General features: G+C 42.1%; 1 protein-coding gene across 3 annotated transcripts in view; it reads right to left on the bottom strand.

The window, feature by feature from the left end:
- The window catches only part of LOC133109663 (msx2-interacting protein-like), a 34071-nt gene extending 11928 nt beyond the window's left edge, over nucleotides 1-22143 (bottom strand). For all 3 annotated transcript variants that reach the window (XM_061219120.1, XM_061219122.1, XM_061219123.1), the window contains exons 1-10: nucleotides 21956-22143; nucleotides 17685-18005; nucleotides 10064-10669; nucleotides 2390-2550; nucleotides 1792-1992; nucleotides 1522-1673; nucleotides 900-1025; nucleotides 680-793; nucleotides 424-537; nucleotides 85-188 (exon numbers count right to left, since the gene is read on the bottom strand). In XM_061219120.1, coding sequence (XP_061075104.1) covers nucleotides 85-188; nucleotides 424-537; nucleotides 680-793; nucleotides 900-1025; nucleotides 1522-1673; nucleotides 1792-1992; nucleotides 2390-2550; nucleotides 10064-10669; nucleotides 17685-18005; nucleotides 21956-22038 — 1982 coding nt within the window. In that variant the 5' untranslated portion in view covers nucleotides 22039-22143. The remainder of the gene's footprint in view (nucleotides 1-84; nucleotides 189-423; nucleotides 538-679; nucleotides 794-899; nucleotides 1026-1521; nucleotides 1674-1791; nucleotides 1993-2389; nucleotides 2551-10063; nucleotides 10670-17684; nucleotides 18006-21955) is intronic.
- Between the last annotated feature and the right edge of the window lie 701 nt (nucleotides 22144-22844).

Below are 22844 nucleotides of genomic sequence, written 5' to 3'. Positions count from 1 at the left end.
TTCATCACGTGTAGAAAAGAACTGTATAAACCATGCATTGTTCTCTCTGTCCTCAAACCGCAGGTAAGTAAGTGAAATAAAAACCTTCGCTCAGGTGGGATTTCATAGAAATCTCTGCCGATGTCCTGCCCTGATGCTTGCATTGAGCGATAGAATGCAACCTGACTCTCCTGGTTGGCAAAGTCCACCTGGAGACAGAAAACAGATACCTGAATGCAGCTCCAACTGCCAAGAGACATATTAATAACACAAAACTGTGAAAGACAGCAGTCTAATTACACTGCAGTTGAATGCAAAAAACTCATTTTAAAAGGAAATGTAACCAATACATTTTCCAAATACCATACAGAGATAGATGATGTCAGCCAGTTAGGACAAGTACAAAATTATTTTTGGCAAGTTTGTCTAATCATGCTTTCCCACCTTGATTTTGTTTCCCCCAATCTTCCAGCCCTTGGTTTCTTTGACAGCTGCCTGTGCATACTCTATGTTGTTGTACAAGATGAGGGCCATCCCTTTCAGTCTGTCAAAGACAACCTGAGAAGAGGATACACAGTAGGCAAACACACCATTTTAACAGTCTTCAATTTCAGGGTGCAGTGATAGTTGGGAGTGAGAAGACTGAGGGAAAAGAGGAACGAATGTATGGGGCATGCGGGGAGAAGGAGAGAGAGTTTACCTTTAACACATGTCCATAGCGACAGAAGTGACGAGTAAGGTACTGCTCAGTTATGTTGGAGGCCAAGCCGTCAAGCCAAACACATGTCGTGGGCATGCTCTTTCCAAACCCCAGCTGAGCAGAGGGAATCAGAACCACATCAGCTACTGCATTTACCTCAGAAAGCAATGCCAATGCAGTCAACGCAGACACTGCGTTCATTGGATGGTGAATTCTGTACCTTTAGCCGATTGTTACCCAGGTACTCCCCATCCATTTTCTTGATGGCCTTGCAGACACTGGCGATGTCACAGTACTGTAGGAAAGCATACTGGGGAGCCCCATTTACTTTTTTAATGTCAATGTCCTGAAAGGAAGCACAAAAATAAGTAATAAGAACAAAATGGATGGATCACCAGAGCATGCATTTACATATCCTTAGTAGTAGTAATAATAATAATAATAATAATACTTCATAATATTCTTATTATTATTATTATATTTATAAATTTTCCATAGCATCAGGATATCCAATTTCAAAGATCTCCTTCAGTATCAGACAATAGTCATTGGTCGTATGTGACCATTAATTTACTAAGGCCAATATCCAAGAGTAATTATGTTTTCTGTGGAACAATGGAACACTTTGCATGTTGAGACAAAATGTATGTTCTCAAGCATGCTCCAATTATCCAGAGAAAGTGTTCCATATCATTAAAGTATATTTTATTCTCAGGTTGCATCATTTGCAGTTGACTTTAAAAGCACTCTGTTACAAAGCATACTTGCACAACGGTATATCATTCCAGGCGGTAAGGCTGAGTAGTGCCAGTTACCATCTCTAGCAGTTTTATTTAACATACCACAATCTCCCCAAAGCGCTGAAAAATGTTGAGAAGGTCATGGTAGCTGGTGGTCTTCTCCAAGTTCCCAATGAACAGGGTTCGTGTGGCCTTTGGGTGGAACTCGTCTATCCGCTCATCCAGTGGGCGAAACTCATTCTCACTCTCAGTCTCTGAAAGGAGGCGGCAAGAGATAAAGGGATCATCATTGCCCATCTGAGCAAAGAATAAAGTGAACAAGCCCCCCCCCCGCCCCAATGAATACAGCTCCTGCTGGATGTGGGGTTGTACCTGGTCCATTCCAGGCGGTGACCTCAATCTGCATCCCAAAGAAAAGCTTCCCCTTGGATGCACCGAGTGCCTTCTCCTGGTCTTCCTGCTGGCGGAAGAACACCAGGCCATACCGTTCCTCGGATGCCCCGTGGATCTGCACCGACGTCACTTTGCCGTATTTCTTAAACTCGTGGAATAGGCCATCTTTCAGGCTTGTATCTGGAGAAGAGCATCATTTTTTTTTTTTTATGTGAACATATAAAAGGAAAAAGGCATTTAAAAAGATACCATATACTACCATATGTTTGTATTAAGTGGTACTAATGGTAGCAGAATAACCTATCAGTGTGTAAATAAAATTCAGCTACATGGCATTGTTACAGACAGTGGTCACAGGCAGCAAATTCATGAAGTATCAACCAGCTTCGCCAATGTCTCTGATTAAACAAGAAACAGTGGCATGGTGGGCAAGAGTGAGGAAGTAAACATAAAGGCCAAAAATTCAAAAAGGCAATATCTACACTATAGTGTAATTTAGCCAGGTGTGAATCTTATTAACATGTGTCTTGTAGCTGGTCGGCACCCTGAGGGTGTGCAGGTGCAGCTGCATCCTCACCTGTGGAACGCACTGGCAGGTTCTGGACCTTGATGCCGAAGCTTTTGCGGGGTTCGTCCTTGTCCAGGACTGGCGGGGGCAGGGAGGGTGGGGCCGGGACCGCGGCAGACTGAACGGAGCGGGCCGGGGAGTCGTCACTGGAGCTGCTGCTGGAATCACTGCTGTCAGAGAAAAAAAACTTGCTCAAAGGCTTCACCCACAACACTCAGTAACATATGAGCCATTCCCACGGTGGTGCAGGAACCAGACTGCTTACGCCACATTCTCACAGGACACATTCAAGAGAACCCTGCCCTGTCACATGCACGATATTACATTTATTTTCTCCAAAGCAAGCTACAACAAGGGCATACATCAGTTATCCATAGCCACTGAACATCAAGTCTAGTTCCCATGTTTTATTTTATTTTTTCTCCCCTCACCATTTTCTCCCAATTTGGTAGCCAATTGTACCCTCACTATTCCAATCACCCATGTTGCTGTGCATACACCGCAACAGCCCCATCGCTCGGCGGCCCAGGAGGATCAGGATATTAGAGAGCGATATGCCTTCTGCAAGCCGCATCGTCTCAAGTTCCTGTGACCATGATTCAGAGATAAGTGCAATCAGGGCTCTACTGTATACGGCAATCCTACAGCCCCTACAGAGTCTATCCCCCCACCCTCAGAGCGGCAAGCCAATTGTGCCACTCCATGTGTGCCAGCCAACCTCAGCTTTGGTAGGTGTGCAGCTGCAACAAACTAATGCCTGCATCAAGGTCCGTAGCTATAGCTGTGCGCAACTGCGGCTGCTATTAGTCACATGTTAATCTTAGGTCAAGTATCATTACAGCATGTCATAAGTAGAAGCGATTACAAGAAATATGTTAAAGAGCAACAACATCAAAATGAAGATAGAAACGCAACATGAGAGTGCTAGAAGATCAGGATAGAAGTGATACATGAGCAATACTATATTGGCGGTAACCCTGCTGAGGAGTAGTTAAGAGTTAGTCAAGGTGTCAAAGTTCCATTCCAGCAGCATCAGAGGTCAGGTACAAGTCATGTTATTTACAGCCTGGAAGAGGCTGGCTTGGATATGCAAAAAAAACCTGAAACCAATGGAAAGAAATTCCTTATGCCCAGACAGCCATCTTTAGAACTGCAGTCTACAAACTCACATAGGCACAACCACACAAGATCCTTTGCATTATCCAGCAAAACATCATAATACGACAATACATGTCAGCGAAATAGAGCTATATAAATAGAGACTTTCACATTATATTTCTGACTTGATTGAACCACACTAACAGGATTATGGTGGTAAAAAAAAAATGTTTTATATGTTAGAAACATCAGTCTCTTTTTGTCAAAGCACAGCATGCCTTCCTTCTCACTCCGTTACAGGGGAAACGGAAGTTCCCCACCAACAGACACAGGCGCGCAATGCCGCGTGGTTCCGCTAGCAGACAATGAATAATGAGAAATAAGAAAAAAATCTACATCAATAAATGAATTCTGGTAATGCAGACAAATAACCCAAGTATTATTGATCAAAGCCATATTGAGATCTTTTATTGTCTCAGTATTTACACAATTACACAAAATACAATAGATTAGGCTGAACTTACTTGGAATCGGAAGGACTTCAGTAGATGAAATTACACAAGTTGCCTCATGGTGGCAGCCAAACCTCAGTTTACGCCGGCTATGCCATCATACAAATTCACAGCTCCAGTACATATGCAAGCAAGCTAGCCAGAAATGTCCACTAATATTTGCCTGTCAAAAGGCACATGCAGGTTCTTGAATTACTGATCACTCTCTGACAATTAACAACCAGAGGTAAGAATTAATACATCTACACAATCCACATTCAATTCTTGGGATTGGCAATATTATTAGATACTGATGTTATAAACCATGCTACGGAGAGGAGAATAGAGAACAGGAAAGAAGGAAAGGAAAAACCAGGACTACTCAACCTGGGACAGAGGACAGAGGACAGGCGGCTGGGTCTAAATATCTAACTGAAAGAATACATACTATGGATGTCTGTACGACTGAATACTGAACATACAGTATAATATCACAGACACTAAATTCAATTTTGAAATTGAGAATGAGATTCTCCCTGCAAAACTCAATTTAGTCCAGGACTAAGCTTAATCACTTTGTCTGTGAAATCGGGCAAATTATTTCATAAATCACCGCCAGTGGGGAGGTTTACAATAACCAGTAACAGACGGACACAAACACCAAGAAACACGCAGGTACACCAGAGGGGGAGAGGGACACACAACACACAACACACAACACACAACACACAACACACAACACACAACACACAACACACAACACACAACACACAACACACACACACACACACACACACACACAGAGCTAACTCCCTGGTTCCGGCTGACAGAGTAAGAAGATTAAGATCTGATGGAGAATCCTCCTCATCACAGACACCCCTCCCCCTCCCCTCCCCCCACCGCCTGCCCCCATGCTACCCAGACACCTGCTGACACACGGCACAGATTAACCCTCACAACAGACCTTTCAAACACAGCTGCTCCCCTGCCCCGAAAAGCCACTTCTCCTTATACACTAATGGAGCCAGAGGATAAATACTCTCATCAAAATGCAATGTATGCAGACTGCTGCTGCAACATCAATATTTCATCCAGTGCCCAGCCACGTCGTCTCCACTGCACACCGTCTCCATAGGCTGAATGACGTCATCCAAAATCCAAAATACTTCACTCTCAGGGGACAAAGTGAGAGGTTACCGACGAGTGCATGAACCATGATGCTACAGTCAGGGACACAAAATAAATTACATAAAAGGCTGTGACAGCAACACTACGTGATGCCTGAATGGAGCATGCATGGTCAGTGCCAACTATGCACTGCAGTATGATGTATTGCTTGTTACTTATGGTTTCTTGTGCTTATCAATATCGATTTAATTCTGTGTCTTAAGGTAGCATTGGTTTGGCATGATATATATTCAATTGTGCAGAGTGGGCACTGTGCACCGCTAATCTTACTTTCACATTCATGGCTAGTGGAGGCTTCTGGCAGTGTGTATGCTTTACTTTTGGAGAAATCCAGAACTCTCACACCACATACATAGCACATTACTACAGCCACTACAGCACCAAGTATTAGTTAAGTGTTCTGATACAGGCTGTGTCGTTTGAAAATAGGCAAAAGACCATTTGTTATGGTGGGCTTTTCGCTCTGCAATTCTACTTAAGGAAATAAGGGATCTCATTTCTTGCTGCTTTGTTACTCTGCCTGCCATATGATTCTGTCAGACATGTTCCTTCGCGCATAAAACAAATCTTCCCAGGGCTGTTTCCCTTGACACATCCCCACATAGGCTTCTGCAACATTTGGCAGGAAAGAATCCCACATTCTACCAGCCCTATCAACTGGCTGCAGTCTCCGGCTTTTTCCCTCCCTCCCTCTCTTCTGCTCCTCCTCCTCCTCCTCCTCCCTCCCCCTCTGCTCCTCCTCCTCCTCCTCCTCCTCCCCCCTCCCTCCCAGGAACCGGAAGTTCCGCTATCAGGGGCTAGGCCTGTGGGAGTGGGCCAGCAGTGACCAGAAAATTCCAGTTCAAACTGGATCTCAGAAGGAAGGGGAGGGGGAACACATACACACACAAACAGAGGGGCAGGCAATGAGAAAATACACCAGCCGTCTCTCCAGTAACCCCACGGCATTTCTCTCATGAAACAAAACGGACAACAGAGACAGACACACAGAGGCTCGTCTCCACATACACTGCACTGGGCCAACGTCTCTGCAGTACAAGGCCCCATTGTCATACCTCACAAGAACCATTCACAGCTTTCATAAAAATCACAAATCCACCAATATACAAAACCCAATTATGGTAATAGGATTATCCGGATAGAAAGGGTTTCTTTAAAAAGTAAACAAAAAAACAAAAAACAAAAGCCATTTCTTCTCAAAAATGTATTTCACAGTTGTTCAGTATACAAACTTTACAGTCAGCCTGCTGTAGGTTCTACGGATGCCCAAGAATAGAGTTCATGAGGCATTAACCTGAATCGTGAGCAATAAATGAAAGCATTTCATTTGCTGCAGGACATTTCACATTTTGCTCTGGTGCCAGTGAAGCGGATGCAAACCCTTGACTGCCACAGCGACAGCAGCCCTCAGTACTACTGCGAATGAGACCTTAAACCAGCAGAACCGAAAGTTTATATATAAAAAAAAAATAAAAAATAAAAAAAAGTATGTGGTGTTCTGTGTCCCACCATTTCCTTCCCTAAGAAACAACCCACTCATTCTGATCAGCAGGCACTGGTCACTCCATGCCTGAGACAGACATGTTAGTTACCCAAGCTGCCTGGCTCAATCCTCTAACTGATATGGGCAATACCAGCGTTATGGATGTGACACAAAATGGCAAACAAAATCCTTCTTATATGATAAAAAATGTTGATGCATATTATCATAGCACCCACTTGGCTGTAGGGAAGGGACAAAACACTTAAATATTGTTAAGGCAGAAAAAATGTGACGAATAACTTGCAATATGAATATGACACAAAAAGACTGCTATTTGGCGGAGATTATACACTTTCTAAAAACTGTAAATTTTAAAGTCTAATGCAGAAAGTTTATATCCATGCAATGCAGGAGGCTTGGCTGAACATAAAAATAGCAATTTTGGAAATAGTTATTTCTTCGTCTTGATTTACATCTGAAATGGTTCTGAATGTCAGTTTTGACAGAGAAAACCATCTGAAATGGTTTTGAATGTTTTCAAGATGGCTGCAAAACAGCATTGAGTTCAATGGTAATGGGACTAATAAATACATTTTCCTGTTGTCAGTCTACATTTTATCACATTTAAAAATGATCACAATCGACCATTTGGGACACAATGAGTATAACTGGGAAGTAAGTGAGTTTGTCATGCTCAGGTTGACACTACTGTGGAACTGTCCATATCAGGCATCAGGAGGAGAACAATCACCAGAACCCTCAGAGGTCACTGAGGACAGTCCGCACAGGAACACTTCACCAGTATTACTAGTGCCGTACCGACATCCGCATCAAAGCAAGTCTCCACTTTCAGATACATAAACAAGCAGGCAAGCAGAAGCTTTCGACCCCCCATTACCCATTCCAGCACCTTTCATGTGCTCTCAACTGACTACAAAACACTGCCTCATTCAAACTGCAGAAAACGGTTACTCTGTTCATGGGTTCATAATCAGACATTTTAACTGGCCTTGCAGCATCAAAACAAAGGACAATGCTTAACAGGCAATGCTGACCTAAACAGAAATGGGCTCATTATTTTTATGCAAACAGAAATGTCTTTGTATTTATGGGTTTTGGACCTTATTTTTTGCGTGTGGATGTGAGAGCTCTGTGTTGGTGCGAGTGTGTGTGTGTGTGTGTGTGTGTGTGTGTGAGTGAGTGTGTGAGTGTGTGAGTGTGTGAGTGAGTGAGTGAGTGTGTGAGTGAGTGTGTGAGTGTGTGTGTGTGTGTGTGTGTGTGTGTGTGTGTGTGAGTGAGTGAGTGAGTGAGTGTCTCTAGGCATGGTTTATTTAAGGCCACATAAGTCAGCAGGGAGCCAGGAAGAGAAGCATTCTGTGTGTAGAGTGAATTAACCGCCATGATCAGAGAAGTCCGACTCCTTCCCACAGCAGTGCTGCAAAATGAAAAAGGAGACCACTACACGGAATACAACTTAAAGCAGCAGGACTTTAGCCAAGAAGACCACGGCACTTAATACTGCTTAAAGAAACAGGACTACATCCAAGTAGACCACTACACTGAATATAACATAAACCAGTTGAGGCTCCTTCATGGTGACTGTTGTGAGAAAAATGGGTGTGACTGGCAGAAACTTGACTGCACCCAAGCCGTCACCCCTTCCTATTCAGAGTTCTACAATGGCACTTCATTGTAATGATACCAAGAATATTTTGCCAATGTTGATTGAAACGACTGTAAACTATAACCTGCCACTGTAACTCAATGTCCAAAAAACATGGCTGTACAACTTAGATGTAGGGCAGCCTGTAGTTGAGTGGCTTAGATGCACCACTGGGACCCAGAAGGATGGTGGTTCAAGCCCCAGTGTAGCCACAATAAGATCTGCACAGCTGTTGGGCCCTTGAGCAAGGCCCTTAACCCCACATTGCTCCAGGGGGATTGTCCCTTGCTTAGTCTAATCAACTGTAAGTAGTTTTAGATAAAAAACGTCAGCAAAATAACAAATTACAATTTGATAGGATACCTGAATTTTTACAGAAAAGCCATTTAGCCAAATAACCGAAATGTCTCACACCAACAGTTCGGTAAAGAGAAGAAACCAAATAATGTTTTTGCAAATTCTAAATCTAATTTTCACAAGTTAAAAATAAAAAATACTAATAATTTTGGGATATAAACATTGAATAATTATAGTAATATTAATCAGTATAATTATATAATTATATAGAAATTATATAAAAATTCATTATTAACCGATAATACTACCTGTTAATATACCAGATACCAAAGTACAGTTCATATCCCCGGCTCATACACAGACTTTTACTGCAGAAGTACAGCCAGAATACACAGTGGTCACATTTACAATAACCTAGGGATGCTATACATTTCTTATTATTATAATATTCAAACATAACATCATTAAGCAATTCCTCAGATCATTACTTGAATAGTTATTGGCTAATGTTGCTAAGGTGCTCAGAGATCAACATCACTTCGCACTGCAAGTTATTTATTTATTTATTTTTACAGAATGAGCAGGGACACCATTAGGCTTCAGGGACTGTAAATGTCATTACCCAATAGTCCAGGCGTGCAGTGACTAGATGAGGACTGCAAACAAGGATCACTGACGTAGCTGGAGGCAAACCAGGGTTTTGTTCATTCAGCTTGCAAAAACAATGTGAACGGCCAAGTCGTCACAACAAGGGCTAACCCCATCCCATACACCAGGGACCATCAAATCACGAGGTCAGAGAACTGGTGGTTTTACTTGGGAGTCAGATGTGAAGACAGTCTGGCCAATCAGAAGCACTAACTGTTTACCTGGGAGAAAAGAGAACCAGGGCCGGATTTGGATTCGAGGTCCAGCTATCACTGTTACCCATAACACTGGTTTTCTCTCGAGTCACCGGAATAACTACAGATGACTGTAGGGGGAAGGCTAATGCACAACTTGATTAGCAATTCCTTCTTTTTGAAAATAGAATCGTTGTGTAATTACAACAGGTCTGGAATCACAGGCGACATGGATAGGTTATTACAGTGGAGAATGTGGGTGGATACAGATACAGACTGTCCCTGTACAGATACCAATATTGGGCTGAACTGACTGCAGTACACCGCAGTCAACATACCAACCTAGCTACTGCAACACCCAGCCATTTTACTGAACAGTTCTTAACCCACAAGTCATTGAAGATCAGATAAAAGGTAAAAACAAAGATTTTTCATATAACCTGAACGAAGTTATACTTTGTGAGGGCAACCATTTTTAACCAGAGAAAAACAAGTAGAGGAAAGAAACAGGGACCAAGTTCTCAGGGACTGAAGACAGAAGGAGATCTTTGTAGGAAGAAAGAAAGGAGGACCTACTCAGAAAACCCCAAAAGAACCCCAGCGCTCAGAGGCGCCACCTACCTGCCACTGCTGCTGCTGCTGGTGCTGCTGACGGAGTCGGAGCTGGAGGACCGGCTGCGGGAGCCGGAGCCGCTGGGGGAGCGAGGCGCTCTGGAGCTCTGGCTGGGCAGCCGCTGCGGCGAGGGGTTGCGTGACTGGGACGAGTGCGGCGAGCGGCTGCGGCTGTGGTGGTAGGTGCGGTCGGCACGGCGACCCCTGTCCTCGCGGTAAAGGTCGCGGTGCACCACGCTGGCGAGGGTGAAGGGCTCCCGCTCGCGCGCCCGGGCCTCGTAGCGCCGCTCCGGCGTTTCAAACCGGCTGGGACTCCGGCTACGGGACCCATAGTAACCCACCCCGACCGACGAGGGCCCTCCGCTGCCCCCAGCGCCGCTGACTACTCCTGCTGCTGCGCCAACACCAGCACCCGCCCCTCCGCTAACCCCTCCAGGACCCCCAATGCCCCCCCCTCCTGCGGGGCCAGAGCCCACTCCGGCTCCCACCAGCGCTCGGTCCCTGGGGTCGCGGTAATAGTCTGTGTCGTAGTGGCGCTGCCGGTCAAAGCTACCGCCGCGCTCATGGTGTCCATAGGCACTGTGATCATAGGCACGCTCCCGACCATCGGAAGCCCTGAGCAAGGGAGAGAAAGAAAAGAGGGAGGGAGGATGAGAGGGGAAGCAGAGGGGAAAAAGTTGTCAGTTCAAGTTGAGAATATCCAAAACTGAAATATCCAAACTCTCCTCAAAAGCTAAAGGTCACAGACTGGTTTCATTCCCTCACTACTTGCAGAGGTTACATTTTCTTGTCAAATTGCACCTTTATTCAAAACATTCATACGCATAATGGCATAAGAACATACTCAATGTGTACGCAAAAGCACAGGGTAATACGCAAAGGATAGAACTAACCTATTGCAAGAACTGGAAGGCACATAAAATGCATATTTTAACAAAGGCACAAGATCCAAGGCAGTACATTTCCTTTGCCTTAGATCAAACAGGATTCACAACTAAAAGCTATAAGTTCCAGCATTTCACAGCTACTAAGAATATTTATACTGCTGTCATGATAAATGCACAGTTTCCACAGTCTGCTAACTCCAATGGAAATTGCAGTGCTCAGGAAATCTTCTGCAACCAATTATGAAACTTTTGCACAACTGGCCACAGAATTGCGTAGGAAGGGACGGTTTCAGCTAAGTCACTTTATTACCCAGCGAACTGCTCTACTTATCCCAATTTAAATGACCAATAGGCACCAGAGCAGAATTTCCCCTTAAGAGTATAGTTCATTCATCTCAGCATGTTATTGTAGCCAGTGGGGGGGGGGGGCATCATGCACTACATGTGAGTCTTAAGCTGTAAAATAAATTATTGTAGACATGCAATGCCACAAAGCTGGACCTCTGTGGTCCGTTTTAAATGCACATTCATACAGGAAAGCTTCTAAGACGATGTGACAGAGACGAAATCCGAGACAAAACCCAGGACCTCTCCCACGGGGCAGACGGCTGGCACTGCAGCAGCTTAACCGAAGATACTGTATGTGCGTCAAGGTTTGCTTACATTTTCCTCCCAGTAACATGAAACCTCACACAACCAGTGACTTAGCTCTCAGGATGAATGCAGTTCCAAAAGGAGGACTGCGAGATGGTTCCAGGACAAAAGGGAGCCCAGCTTTAGGGCCATGCTCGCATTTTATGAACACTCATCATTTTATCTGTATAATAATAATGGACAGCCTGTGGACTGTAGTGCCTACAAAAAGCAGCTTATGAGCACACATCTCTTGCCTGCTCATGGTTGAATTATCACTTCACAGAATGGTCCTAAGCCTGAGAGCAGCACACTTAGCCTATGTGCCTGCGATAATTCATGGCATTTGGACTATATGGTAGTGAGCATTATTGTGATATGTATGGTGATTCAAGGTGTCCATTTCTTTTCGTTTCAGTTTTTATGTTGCCAAAAGAGTGTTTATCATTTGGCTAGAAGCATTATTGGCTTTGTCATATTTCGAAAATAGTGCTTCCGAATTATTGTGAAATATATTATGGAAAAGAATCATGCATCACCTTACATGCATGCAAAAGCGGAGGTAAAGTGGCATTTAAAAAAAATTCCACTATGGTCAGCGTAAAAAAAAAAAAAAAAAGAAGTTTACTAAAATGTTTGACACGTTTAGAAACTGAAACTAACATTCACAAGCCCACAGTCATAGCTTGCGGTTGTCTGTGGGCTTCTATATATTCAATTTGACTTTGACTTTAATTGTGATTTTTTATTATTATTATTATTATTATTATTATTATTATTATTATTATTATTTCTTGAAATTTGGAAAAACAACAAAGTTTCAAGTAGAGGCTGGTCTATGGGCACAGTTCGGTTCAGATTAAGAACATATAGTGTTATAATGATATTATTTCATTCACCAGTTTAACACAAAGTGGACGTAAAACCATCACGTCCATGTCGTTACACATGCAAATTACCAAACTGAAACAAATAGCTTCTATGCATGAGAATGGAAAAGCGTTTACATAGCACTCCCTACTCTTCAGGTCCTTGGGCTGCTAATATCCACTGCAACAGACGGAGCTAGCCTTCTGAGCCACTTCTGAGCCTTCTGTGTGCACTCACAGCATCAGTCAGAATGAAAGAAAACTAGCTGAGGATTACCACTGTAACCTCTACATGTAGTATCATTTATTATTTACATGAACTATTCATTCAACTATACATTTAGAGCAAATTAGCACCATGGGTATAATAACGCAACTTTAGAAAAGACTATATACAGCAGCGCTACTCAACTCAACGTCCTGCGGGCCGCAGTGTCTGCAGGCATTTGCTTCAACCGTGCGCTACACCACCTGCTTTCACAAATTAGCTTATCTGAACCAAGAATAGTGAAATCAGGTGGTGTAGCGCATAGTAGGGGGAAAGCCCTGCAGACAGTCCTGCTGTGGCGGGTTAGGGCTTATTGAGCCGTCGTTGCCGAGTTTGCACTCAGTCCCTTTAATTATCGATGCCTTCAATTTACATTTGTTACATTTCATTTCAGGAGCAAGAGGAATCAAAGTGACATCACTCAAATATTCATATGAACATATGATGTCATTTAGAGAAAAAGGGTTAAAAATCAAGGTTTAAAGCAAAACGTACAACCATAATGGCACAAACAGATAAGAGCTTTTATACTGTATTGTCACCTTATTTGAACAGCATCACCCCTTCATATCTGCAGGGTTGTCATAAAACCACTGCACTTAAAAAATTCTACAGGGAATATTCTCCTATGACATCATACAAATTTTGCTTATCCATTTCAATCGCAATGCACATTCATTTTAAGTTTTAAAAATCCAATGGCAAAGTTCAAATAGAAAATAATTCCACAGATAGTTAAATTACTCTTCTGCTGTATGAGCAAACAAGCACAGCAGCATTCCCAAAGCATGGCCTGAGCCACGACAGCTCATGAGGGAACCATGGGAAATATGATACTTCAAAAAATATGGTTTACAGCTGTCCAATGTGGGGAGCAATAACCTTTTTGTTTTGCAAATATGATAAGGAAATAACTAGCCCTTGTACTCCAGAGATATGCAAACCCATCAGTGTGCTGGATTCTCAAAGCAACTTCGAAACAACAGTAACAGTAACACTCTAGCAGAAAATGCTGAAATCTTGGTAACATTATTTTAATTCCTGAGGACAATGTCTTTTTCAGTGTCCAAATATTGACTGAAAAAAATAAATGTGTAATCCTGTCAAAACTATTAAGATGTAAACACTTTGCAGTAGATTGAGGGTTTCAAGTGTCCTTTGTTTTTGCAAAAAAGACCCAAATCATATGACATGACGAGAGAATACAGCACCCAAGGAGCCATGTGGCCATACTTCTGGTTCCTGTTCTCCTAAAGGAATCATATGAAATGGAATCATAATGATGAAGGTTCTCATCAGCAGCTAACTGAAATACATCTACAAACCGTCCAGGAAGCGAACCCTCCCTGGAGCCAAGGGGCAATGCCCACCTACTGGCTTCTAAGGCAGAGCCATCAGCCATTTGGGTTTGATGCGAATGGTTGCCAAGCAAAGGCCAAGGAAGTCAGCCTGCAAAATTATTTTCTGTCCATCTGACTTGTGTGCCACAAAATCAACTCACAAAAGAAAAAGTATTTGCCTTCAGAATATAGAAACAAAAGAAGCAATGCTTTATCTGCATATGAAGTGGTTTGCGCAAAACCATGTCACCTTTGGCCATCGGCTGAATCGCTTTGACCTACACTAATTTGCTATTAAGAGCTCAGGAAATCTGAACAGTGCAGTGAAATGAAATTAGGTCTGGAAATCTCATCTGCCTTCTCTGAACATTAACATGTTGCCAGCGAGCAGAGATGCGGGAAGTGTAGGATCCTGTTGTGTAAACTTCACTTCAGAAAGTTTAAAAAATTAAAATTAAAAATCCCCTACAAAAGCATTAAAATATTGGCCATTAGCGTCCAACTCGGTCACATTTACACAGAGAGAAAGGAAAGACAAAATGAGGTGAGTAAAATGAATGACTAATATGCTGCATGTCTTTTCATAGATAACAATGATAGCTTAATATTTCCCCTCTGACAAACAATATTTAGCCATAGACAGCATAGCTTAGTCTTCCATCTTTAGTTAACTGCAGCATATCTTGCAATAAGATGAAAATAAAAAGGGGGGGTGGGTTTCATCCAAAAGATCTATAGTCTTAGAGATAGTGGTTTTACCCAACTTTACCATGTGCTTCAGGAATACTGCTGTAACAGAACACAGAACGGTGCACTGGTTCAAGGAGCTAGGTTTAAGGCATTAAAGTTACTGGTTCAAAGTCCTAATGGGTGACTGCCTTCAGCACCTTTGACTGAGACATTTCACCTCATTTGTCTTCAGTAGATATGCAACTGTACAAAAGGAGAAACAGGAAAGCGGTTCCTGTTCTTCCTGAAGCATGTGTTTGTTTATGCACACATGTTGCATGTGTCATTGCAGCTGTTATGCAACTGATTTGGAAAAATCTATATTTTGACTGGGTGTGGCATTCACCATTAGTGCAGTAATGAGAAATACGGTTGTGCCAAGAAGACTAGCAGAGGTTCAGGCTGTGAAATGAGTATAAAACCATGGTGTGACTAATTCCACAGTTCCACATACCATAATCACACAGAGCAAGGTGGAGCTCAACCACAAAACTTTTTTTGGCTGTCCATCAATTCATTAACTTCAGCTTATTTATCTACCAGAGGGGAAATCTCATTGTCTCACAGGTGTTGAGGTACTGCCCAATTCAATAGAGCAGAGAAACCAGGACCCAGATACACAGAGACAAACACACAATGAGAAAGACAAAGACAAAGAGACGGATAGAGAAACAACATAAAAAAGGACAATCAATAGGCGGTCTGCAAAGTCCTACAGGCTAATGCAGAAGACTCTTTCTACAAGCTACGGCAGTTAGTGAGAAACAGGGAGAGAGACAAGGGTTCGACTCAGGGTTAGAAAGAAGTGCTAAAATACGTAGGGCAGAACATACCAACCTTTTCAGACAGCGGTAACACGACCTACAATCCCAAATACACTCTAGGGAGACAGAATTTTGTGAGCCAAAAAATAAAACTGGTTGAAAAAATTGAATGGATGTAAAAATTGGAGCCCCAAACAAAATGTGTCAGCTGTTCTCGGAGCAGTAATCCTCAAATGACAGGCTGGATGCCCAGCAGGGAGGGCCTTGCGGGTAATCCAAACTCAAAATCCTTGTGTCCCAAGACCGTTCGGTACAAGCGCAAAAGTGGAAGACTGTTTTTAAAAAATCTATTTAATCTACTGTTCAACAACCGATTTCACGACGGTGCTTGGGAACGTGCTTTTAATTAATAATGTATGCAGATTGCTGAATAAAAATTAAAAAAGAATTAATCCAAACTGGTGCCTTGTCCTAGAATGTGCGTTACGATCCGGCTTCCCTGTTGAGCTGAATGCAGTGTCACAAGTCTTTCACAGTATCCAAGCAGCAGTCAAAATCCTTTGCATCTTCGGCAATATCTTTCCCCCAAAAGTCTACATCCCTTCTCTCTCACAGTCCAGATTAGGCATGTCGATTCTTCTCCATGTAGATTAGGCAAACCACACCAACTCCGTTTATCCACTGCAAGAGCTTCTTTCCTTAAATCATTCCCCACAATCCACAAACTTGCAGTGACAATTCTGCGGCTGCATTCACAGCTCTAGCCGTGAAAATACTCCCAGCCTCTCTCTCCCTCAGCAGGTAGCAAGAGCAATTTGTCTCAGTACATTACAAATCCCCAAGGAATGGCTCAGATTTCATTAATTCCATCTTCTTTGGTAGAGACGCCAAAACATCCACTCTGGCTTGTGGCAGCAGTTGGTGAGGTAGACAGGTTGAGTTCAATTATGTTGCAAGTACGGACGGTGTGAAATTCTACTCCTAGCTACAGTGGCATCCACAACACCAGTGTGATATAACACTAGATCCGCAAAGGGAGGGAAGGTCAGTAATCCAACATGGGGAAGCCATAATTCCAGTTTGGGGTAAGTGTCTCTTTCTCGGTCTTCAGTCCAACCACAAAAACATCGTATTTCCATGGAATTTTGGCCTTGTGCTGTAAAGTCCTCCATCTTCTTTTGGTGTCCATGAACGCCACTTTAAAGTATGTCCATGGAGTTCAAAAATGCAAGAAAAAATAAAAATCCAAAACAAAATGTAAAAAATAAAAGTCATTGTAATTTTGCTCACCAAAGCTCATTTCTCTGCACAGTTGATTGGCAGAGGTCTCCCCAGAATTTTTAATAGTAGAGGCCCGATATATAATCCCAAAGAGAAACTGAAAAGAGCAAAAAAAAAAAAAACAAAAAAAAAAAACACCACTTGCAAATATTTGAATATCCTTGAGTTTGGCCAATGGAAATCCAACAAGGGGGTAAATATCCTGGAAATATTATCCACAAATGTCCGCACCACGATGGATGAGCAAGTCATAAGCAACACCACAAGTAAGTGAGAAACTGAATCATAAATACACATCATTTGTTCTCCGATTTCTAATTACTTTTGTTTCTGAAAATTACTTATGTAAATTTTGGCTGTTTTTCCTGTAATTTCATTAAAAATAAAAATAAGACATTAATCCACCATGTGCGGTTCTGTACTTCCAGATTGGAGCAATCCCAGGCAAGGCAGCTGGAATCCCAGGCTCCCGCATCCAAATTCCCTGGAAATTTACGATATCCAAATCTCGGCATGGATTCTCCGAAAATGTGATATCCAACTCTCAAGCAGGATAAGGCTCACACTGTGAATCCCCAACAATATATAAATAGGCTACATACATACTTGTTTTTAGAGGAATAAACGCATAAATTCATTTATAATTCCAGGAGTGAGGTCGGAGCTTTGGGGACGTAGAAGGGATCCCTAGATTATGTTCTACGTCTGAAACTTCCTGGAATCGCTTTTTTCTTTCTTTCTTTCTTTCTTTCTTTTTAACCACCCAATAGTAAAATCATTTCATTCGGAAAAGAAAAAAAAAAGGTTTTAATAAGAAACAAGAGTCCCTCTGCCCTTCAGAGAAACCTTGTCCACTTACCCGTCTAGTCTGCGTTCATAGCGTCCCTCTCTGCTGTGGAGGGACGTGGGGGGCACATATACCGGCCCCCCCGGCCCCCTTGTGAACCCAGAAACGTCCCGCGCACGAGTGCCTAAGGACAGGCTATCGTCCAGGCCTCGGGCGGCGCTGGGGATGGTGCCCGGCTCATTGTAATCGGTGCGCAGGTCTCTGTCCCCCATTTTGTTGATGGAGTTGTGGGCCTTCTGGGCGCTCTTAATGTCCACGAAATCCACAAAGGCCGCGACTCCACCCTCTGACCCGCGCTTGGGAAGAATCTTGACACTCTCCACCCGTCCATACCTGGGGGGGGAGGGGGGGGGGGGGTATAGAGACCAGGAACAGAAGGGTGGTTCACAAAGGGAGGGGGGGGGGGGGTGTAGAATGGAGAAAGGAACATGGAAGATGAAAAATGGTTAAAGAAGTGATGAGGTCATCAGGGTCAAATCAATACAGCTTTAACTTATATCGATAGAAAATAACATCCTTGAGTGTAATTTCTTTATTCTTACAATACCTAAAGAAATTAGCTGAAATAAATCCCAAATACACTTTAACTGATATAACACCAAAACAAAAAGGTTACTGTTCTTGAGGTATCTGTTGGAGAGGACCACCATTTTTAACTGGTGGAGAGGAAAGACTCAACAAATCGCAAGCATTTCTTTAACAACTGATTTTGGCAATTCAGAACAAGACCAGAATAGTAAAGGAAGTGCATCCAAAGGAAGGGGATAAAATAAAGGATGAAACTTGATGGGAATATTCTTCTTAAAAACAGAACTGGCACAGTAATTCCTAAGAGAGCAGCATGTACCCTTCAGAAGCAGAAACCAAGCTTGCACTTGCACGAAAAAACAAAAACATAAAGGAGCTTAACCCAAATTGTTTTGGAGGCAACTCATCACAGGCACACTGGATGAGGCTGATACTGAGCAGATGAATAATGGAAGCTGTAGCATTATCATTGATTTTGCATTATTGATTCTGTCCAGCAGAGAAAGGAAATCTGTTGTCCACATTGGCTTCTCTGTTCTGTTGCTTCGATAAACCTCATCTCTCCAAATTCTCTCTCCACTCCCCACCCAACCTTTAACAAAATGGTATGCATTTGCTCTTTAATATATCTACCAAGCATAGCTATCTATATAGCATTATTTATAACAACGTCTGTTTGACAACTAGAGACATTTTCACAGGGTAGTTTTCCTTGTTGAAGCAAGGCTCAAGTATAGCCTTAAGATCCGGTTATCAGTTTCTGTTTTACTAAAGGGGCTAAACTAAATTTGACATTTAACATACCTATGTTTTGTACCACAATCAATAGGCTATTGTCCTCAAATGTCCAAAATAACATTTTACACCTACTGAGAGTCATTTGTTCAAAAAATATATGCGGGTTATTTCAATGTTACACTTTAGTTTGTTTTTGCTTAACAGCACCACGTTTACCAAGGTTATTGTGCTTATTAGGGGAATGTTTACATTATATATACATACATTTTATACATCAAATAAACATTTTGAATGTCAAAATATCGTTTTTAAAAGGCCACTCTCCTTTCTGACACCATACGAATGCTACCCTGCAGTTATGGTTTGTTGGCAGTGCCAATGCTTTCAAATTGTGTACTAATGGCGGCTTAGATTACACTCAATTTTTAAAAGAGTTGGGAATCGATACGGCTGATTTTGGAAAATGGATGCCTTGTTACAAAGTGGAACTGGACTGCAAACGAATATTGCTAAAACAGAGCCTAGTCCTTTCCCACACGTCACCCTCGACGCCATTTTACAAACGCTTTCACACGGCATACACTGCCCTTACACCCCCCTCTCCCTCCACAATCAATTGACACTATCTTCGAATAGCCCCCGCCCACACTAGAACATAAACAACGACTCCCTTGCGATAAACATGGGCAATATTATCCGAGTTAACTGGTATTGTGGCTATACGCGCATGTGACTATACTTCCATGCATTCTCTGCACTTCTTTCTCAAACTATTACTAGGCTAGTCTATGCAATGCACCCACATAATCGTTTCCCACGGCCACGGCCAAATAAGGAGCAATCTACCGAGGTAAGTTATTGCACACCTAAGAACTCCTCACAGCCATTACAAACATTTCGTAGCGACGATGATTAACTGCACCTAGATAGTGGTAACAGTTGATTGCGCGGATATACATTATCATATATTGGTGGTTATGTGGACCGACTGTTAAATCTGAATTCAAACGCTCCCCTTACTAATCGACACGGACGGATGATGCTGCCCCCTAACATGTGAGGAAACCAAATTCGCTGAGACGTTTCTTCAAACACGTACAAAGAGCAGCACAAACAATATTGTTAGCGTAATCGTAACTCTGTACCCACGAACACAATTTCATGTCAGATTGCATGCCACTAAAAGATTTCCTTCGTGGCTCTGGGCGGCATACACAGTATCAGTTCACATCTTCAATTTTATCGTTACATTGTTGCCATCACGTATTGTTTGGAGACGAGTGAGGACAACGGTCATCTACTAAAAACAAGGAATGATACAGGAATGTGACGGGGGCAAGACAGCCGAGGGAACGCTATTAGCTACCTCTGAAAGCAGACACAAGTGGTAAACTGATATATTACGTATAGTAGAACGATTAAGAGCGTAAACAATTGTTGATCAAAACCTAAAATGATATACGTGAAACATAAAACAATTACATCGTTTAAATAATAATAAATAAAACTATTCTAAATGCAATCTCCATGCTTACATTTGTCAGACCGAAAAGTTTATGGGCACTGATTGTAACCATTATTCGTATACTTTTAGCTGTGCAAGCAGAACAGTTCCCTTTTTAAGTTGGTATTCAACAGCAAGGACACTTACGCCAGCAGCTGTCATTATTTGCCTTTGAAAAAATACCTCCCATCCAATGAATCTTGCTAAATCTAAATCTAAGGTAAAACTTTTTGGCATTCTTGTACATTATTCTTGGACCTCTCATTAACCATGCAATTGCACAAAAGTAAGGACCACATATAGTCTAATGTTAGTGTTTTATAGCCAACTGACTCAAGACTAACACCTGGGTATGGCAAAATACATATTTATAGGAGAACTGCAGTAAGACAAGTAGCATGCTGGCTAAAACTTAGCTCAAAGTTACCAAACACAAATCGCCGTACGTCAGCTAAGTTAACCTTCATAAACACGGGAGAGCTATGAACAGAAAGCTGCCTTACTGAACGAACTATTTCAAAATAAGTAACAGCTAAATTACTGTTACTTACGTTTGCTAAATTTAATGCTGGCGACATGTATGCATTAGCTACCGACGTTAGTTATATCAATGCTGGTAAAAGGGCGGCAGTACATAAACCAAAATCCTAGTTAGCTGCATTTTAGATAAATACTATCGTTATTCAAGCTAATTAGACTGGATACTAGCTAACGTAGCTGTCATGCTAGCCAGTGCAGCTACTGGAACAGAACTTAAAAGTTAAATGTCACCAGTGAAAACATTAAAGATAACTATAACGTAACGTAGCTAGCCAAGTTATACTCTTTTTTTAGATAACATAAACTAGCTATCTACGTAGCTCGCTAACTGGCTAATATTGGATACTTTAAGAAATGTACTAAGACAGTACGTTACAGTACTGGACATATTTAATGTCACTGAAGCATATGCTAGCTAGCTAGCTTAGCATATTTCAATCAAGTGGATTGATGGTAGCTACGATAACTAACTAACGTCATGCTAAGACACTTTAATTAATGATATCTGCACATGGAAGGATGGTTGCCGGAGTTAGCAAGCTCGTTACAGTATTTCTCATTTCCCCGCTTTATTTCGACTATATCCCTCCTCGCGTTCATGTGCCCCGTAGCTACAACAACCAAGCAATTATGTATCCAATACATTTCAAACTATACGAGTCAAACTCCCAATGTGTTACTAATGAGCTAGCTAGCCTAGTCATTTCCTATAGCTATTTAACAAGCTTGCTAGCTGGGTTTTTTAATATTAGTTAGCTAGCTGGCTAACGTTCATAAACTTTTAGCATTTAATATTGCATATTGAAAATAGTCTTTAACCATATGCACGAGTTCACTTGAATGCGAGCTAACGATATTGTTAGCTAGGTAGCTAGCCACAGTTTTCCCACGGCGGGGCAAACGAGCAGTGTGGGATTCTATGACCCGTAGCTAACATTGTACAACCCCGACTTTCTCCCTTTATGTAACTCACCGTTTGAAATGTTCGACAATTTTTTCCTCTCGTACATTTTCGGGTAAATTTCCAACCCATAGGTGTCTGGTTTCCCGGACCATACTGTGCCTTTGTGTCCCCCTTTCATACAGATAATGTTTAATAACGATGTACTCCTAACCGGTTGAGTGTGTCCGCGTTGAAAACTGAACGTTGCTGCTGTCCAATCCAGCCATTAGCTCTCGCGCCGCGCGTTCACTGCTAACTACTAGCCCGCTCTGGCATTCGCGTGACTCGCGCGTCCACGACACCATGCGCAGTGCACGCTTGCACGCATGCGCTCTGTTGAGTTTTTTTTTTCTTCTTTCGAGCCCCACACTGTGCGCAAGCGTAAAGAATGTTTGCAAAGTGAAAAGGTGTGGGGGATGGGTGACGTTGTGAAATAGCCTGTATTATCGCGCAATAAAAATACTGAGAATTGCATAAAAAACATAAAATGACAAAAGTACAGTCATTACCCAAATAACACTGCCAATTACCCGCTTATTTGCAAATTACCACATCCAATGATATCTGCACAAATTGGAAAGAGTAAACACACAGATTGGGTAAACTGAAACCAAAACACATTTTATTAATTAAATGCCATTAGTTTTGCCCAGTGGAAGTTCTACTCACAATAAAAAAGGTATATTCTTGACAGCATGCATATATAGGTTAATTGTTCAGTGATAGCCTAATCACCAGATTTTCTCGTTGTAATTTAAGCAAAATCAACATTTTTAAGGAACAATATTCTTAGAAATGATTTTAATTAAAATATCAATTGGGCAGAATCACAAAAAAACTAACATTTTATTTATTTATTGAAAAGATTTGCTTTTTGCAAAATAGGAGATCTTTTGGGGGTGTTTTGGGTTTTTATTTT

The sequence above is a fragment of the Conger conger genome, chromosome 14, assembly GCF_963514075.1.
Source record: "Conger conger chromosome 14, fConCon1.1, whole genome shotgun sequence".
In the NCBI taxonomy this organism is placed as follows: Eukaryota; Metazoa; Chordata; class Actinopteri; order Anguilliformes; family Congridae; genus Conger; species Conger conger.
The sequence above is the reverse complement of the archived record's forward strand: the minus strand, read 5'-3'. Positions and strand labels throughout refer to the sequence as shown.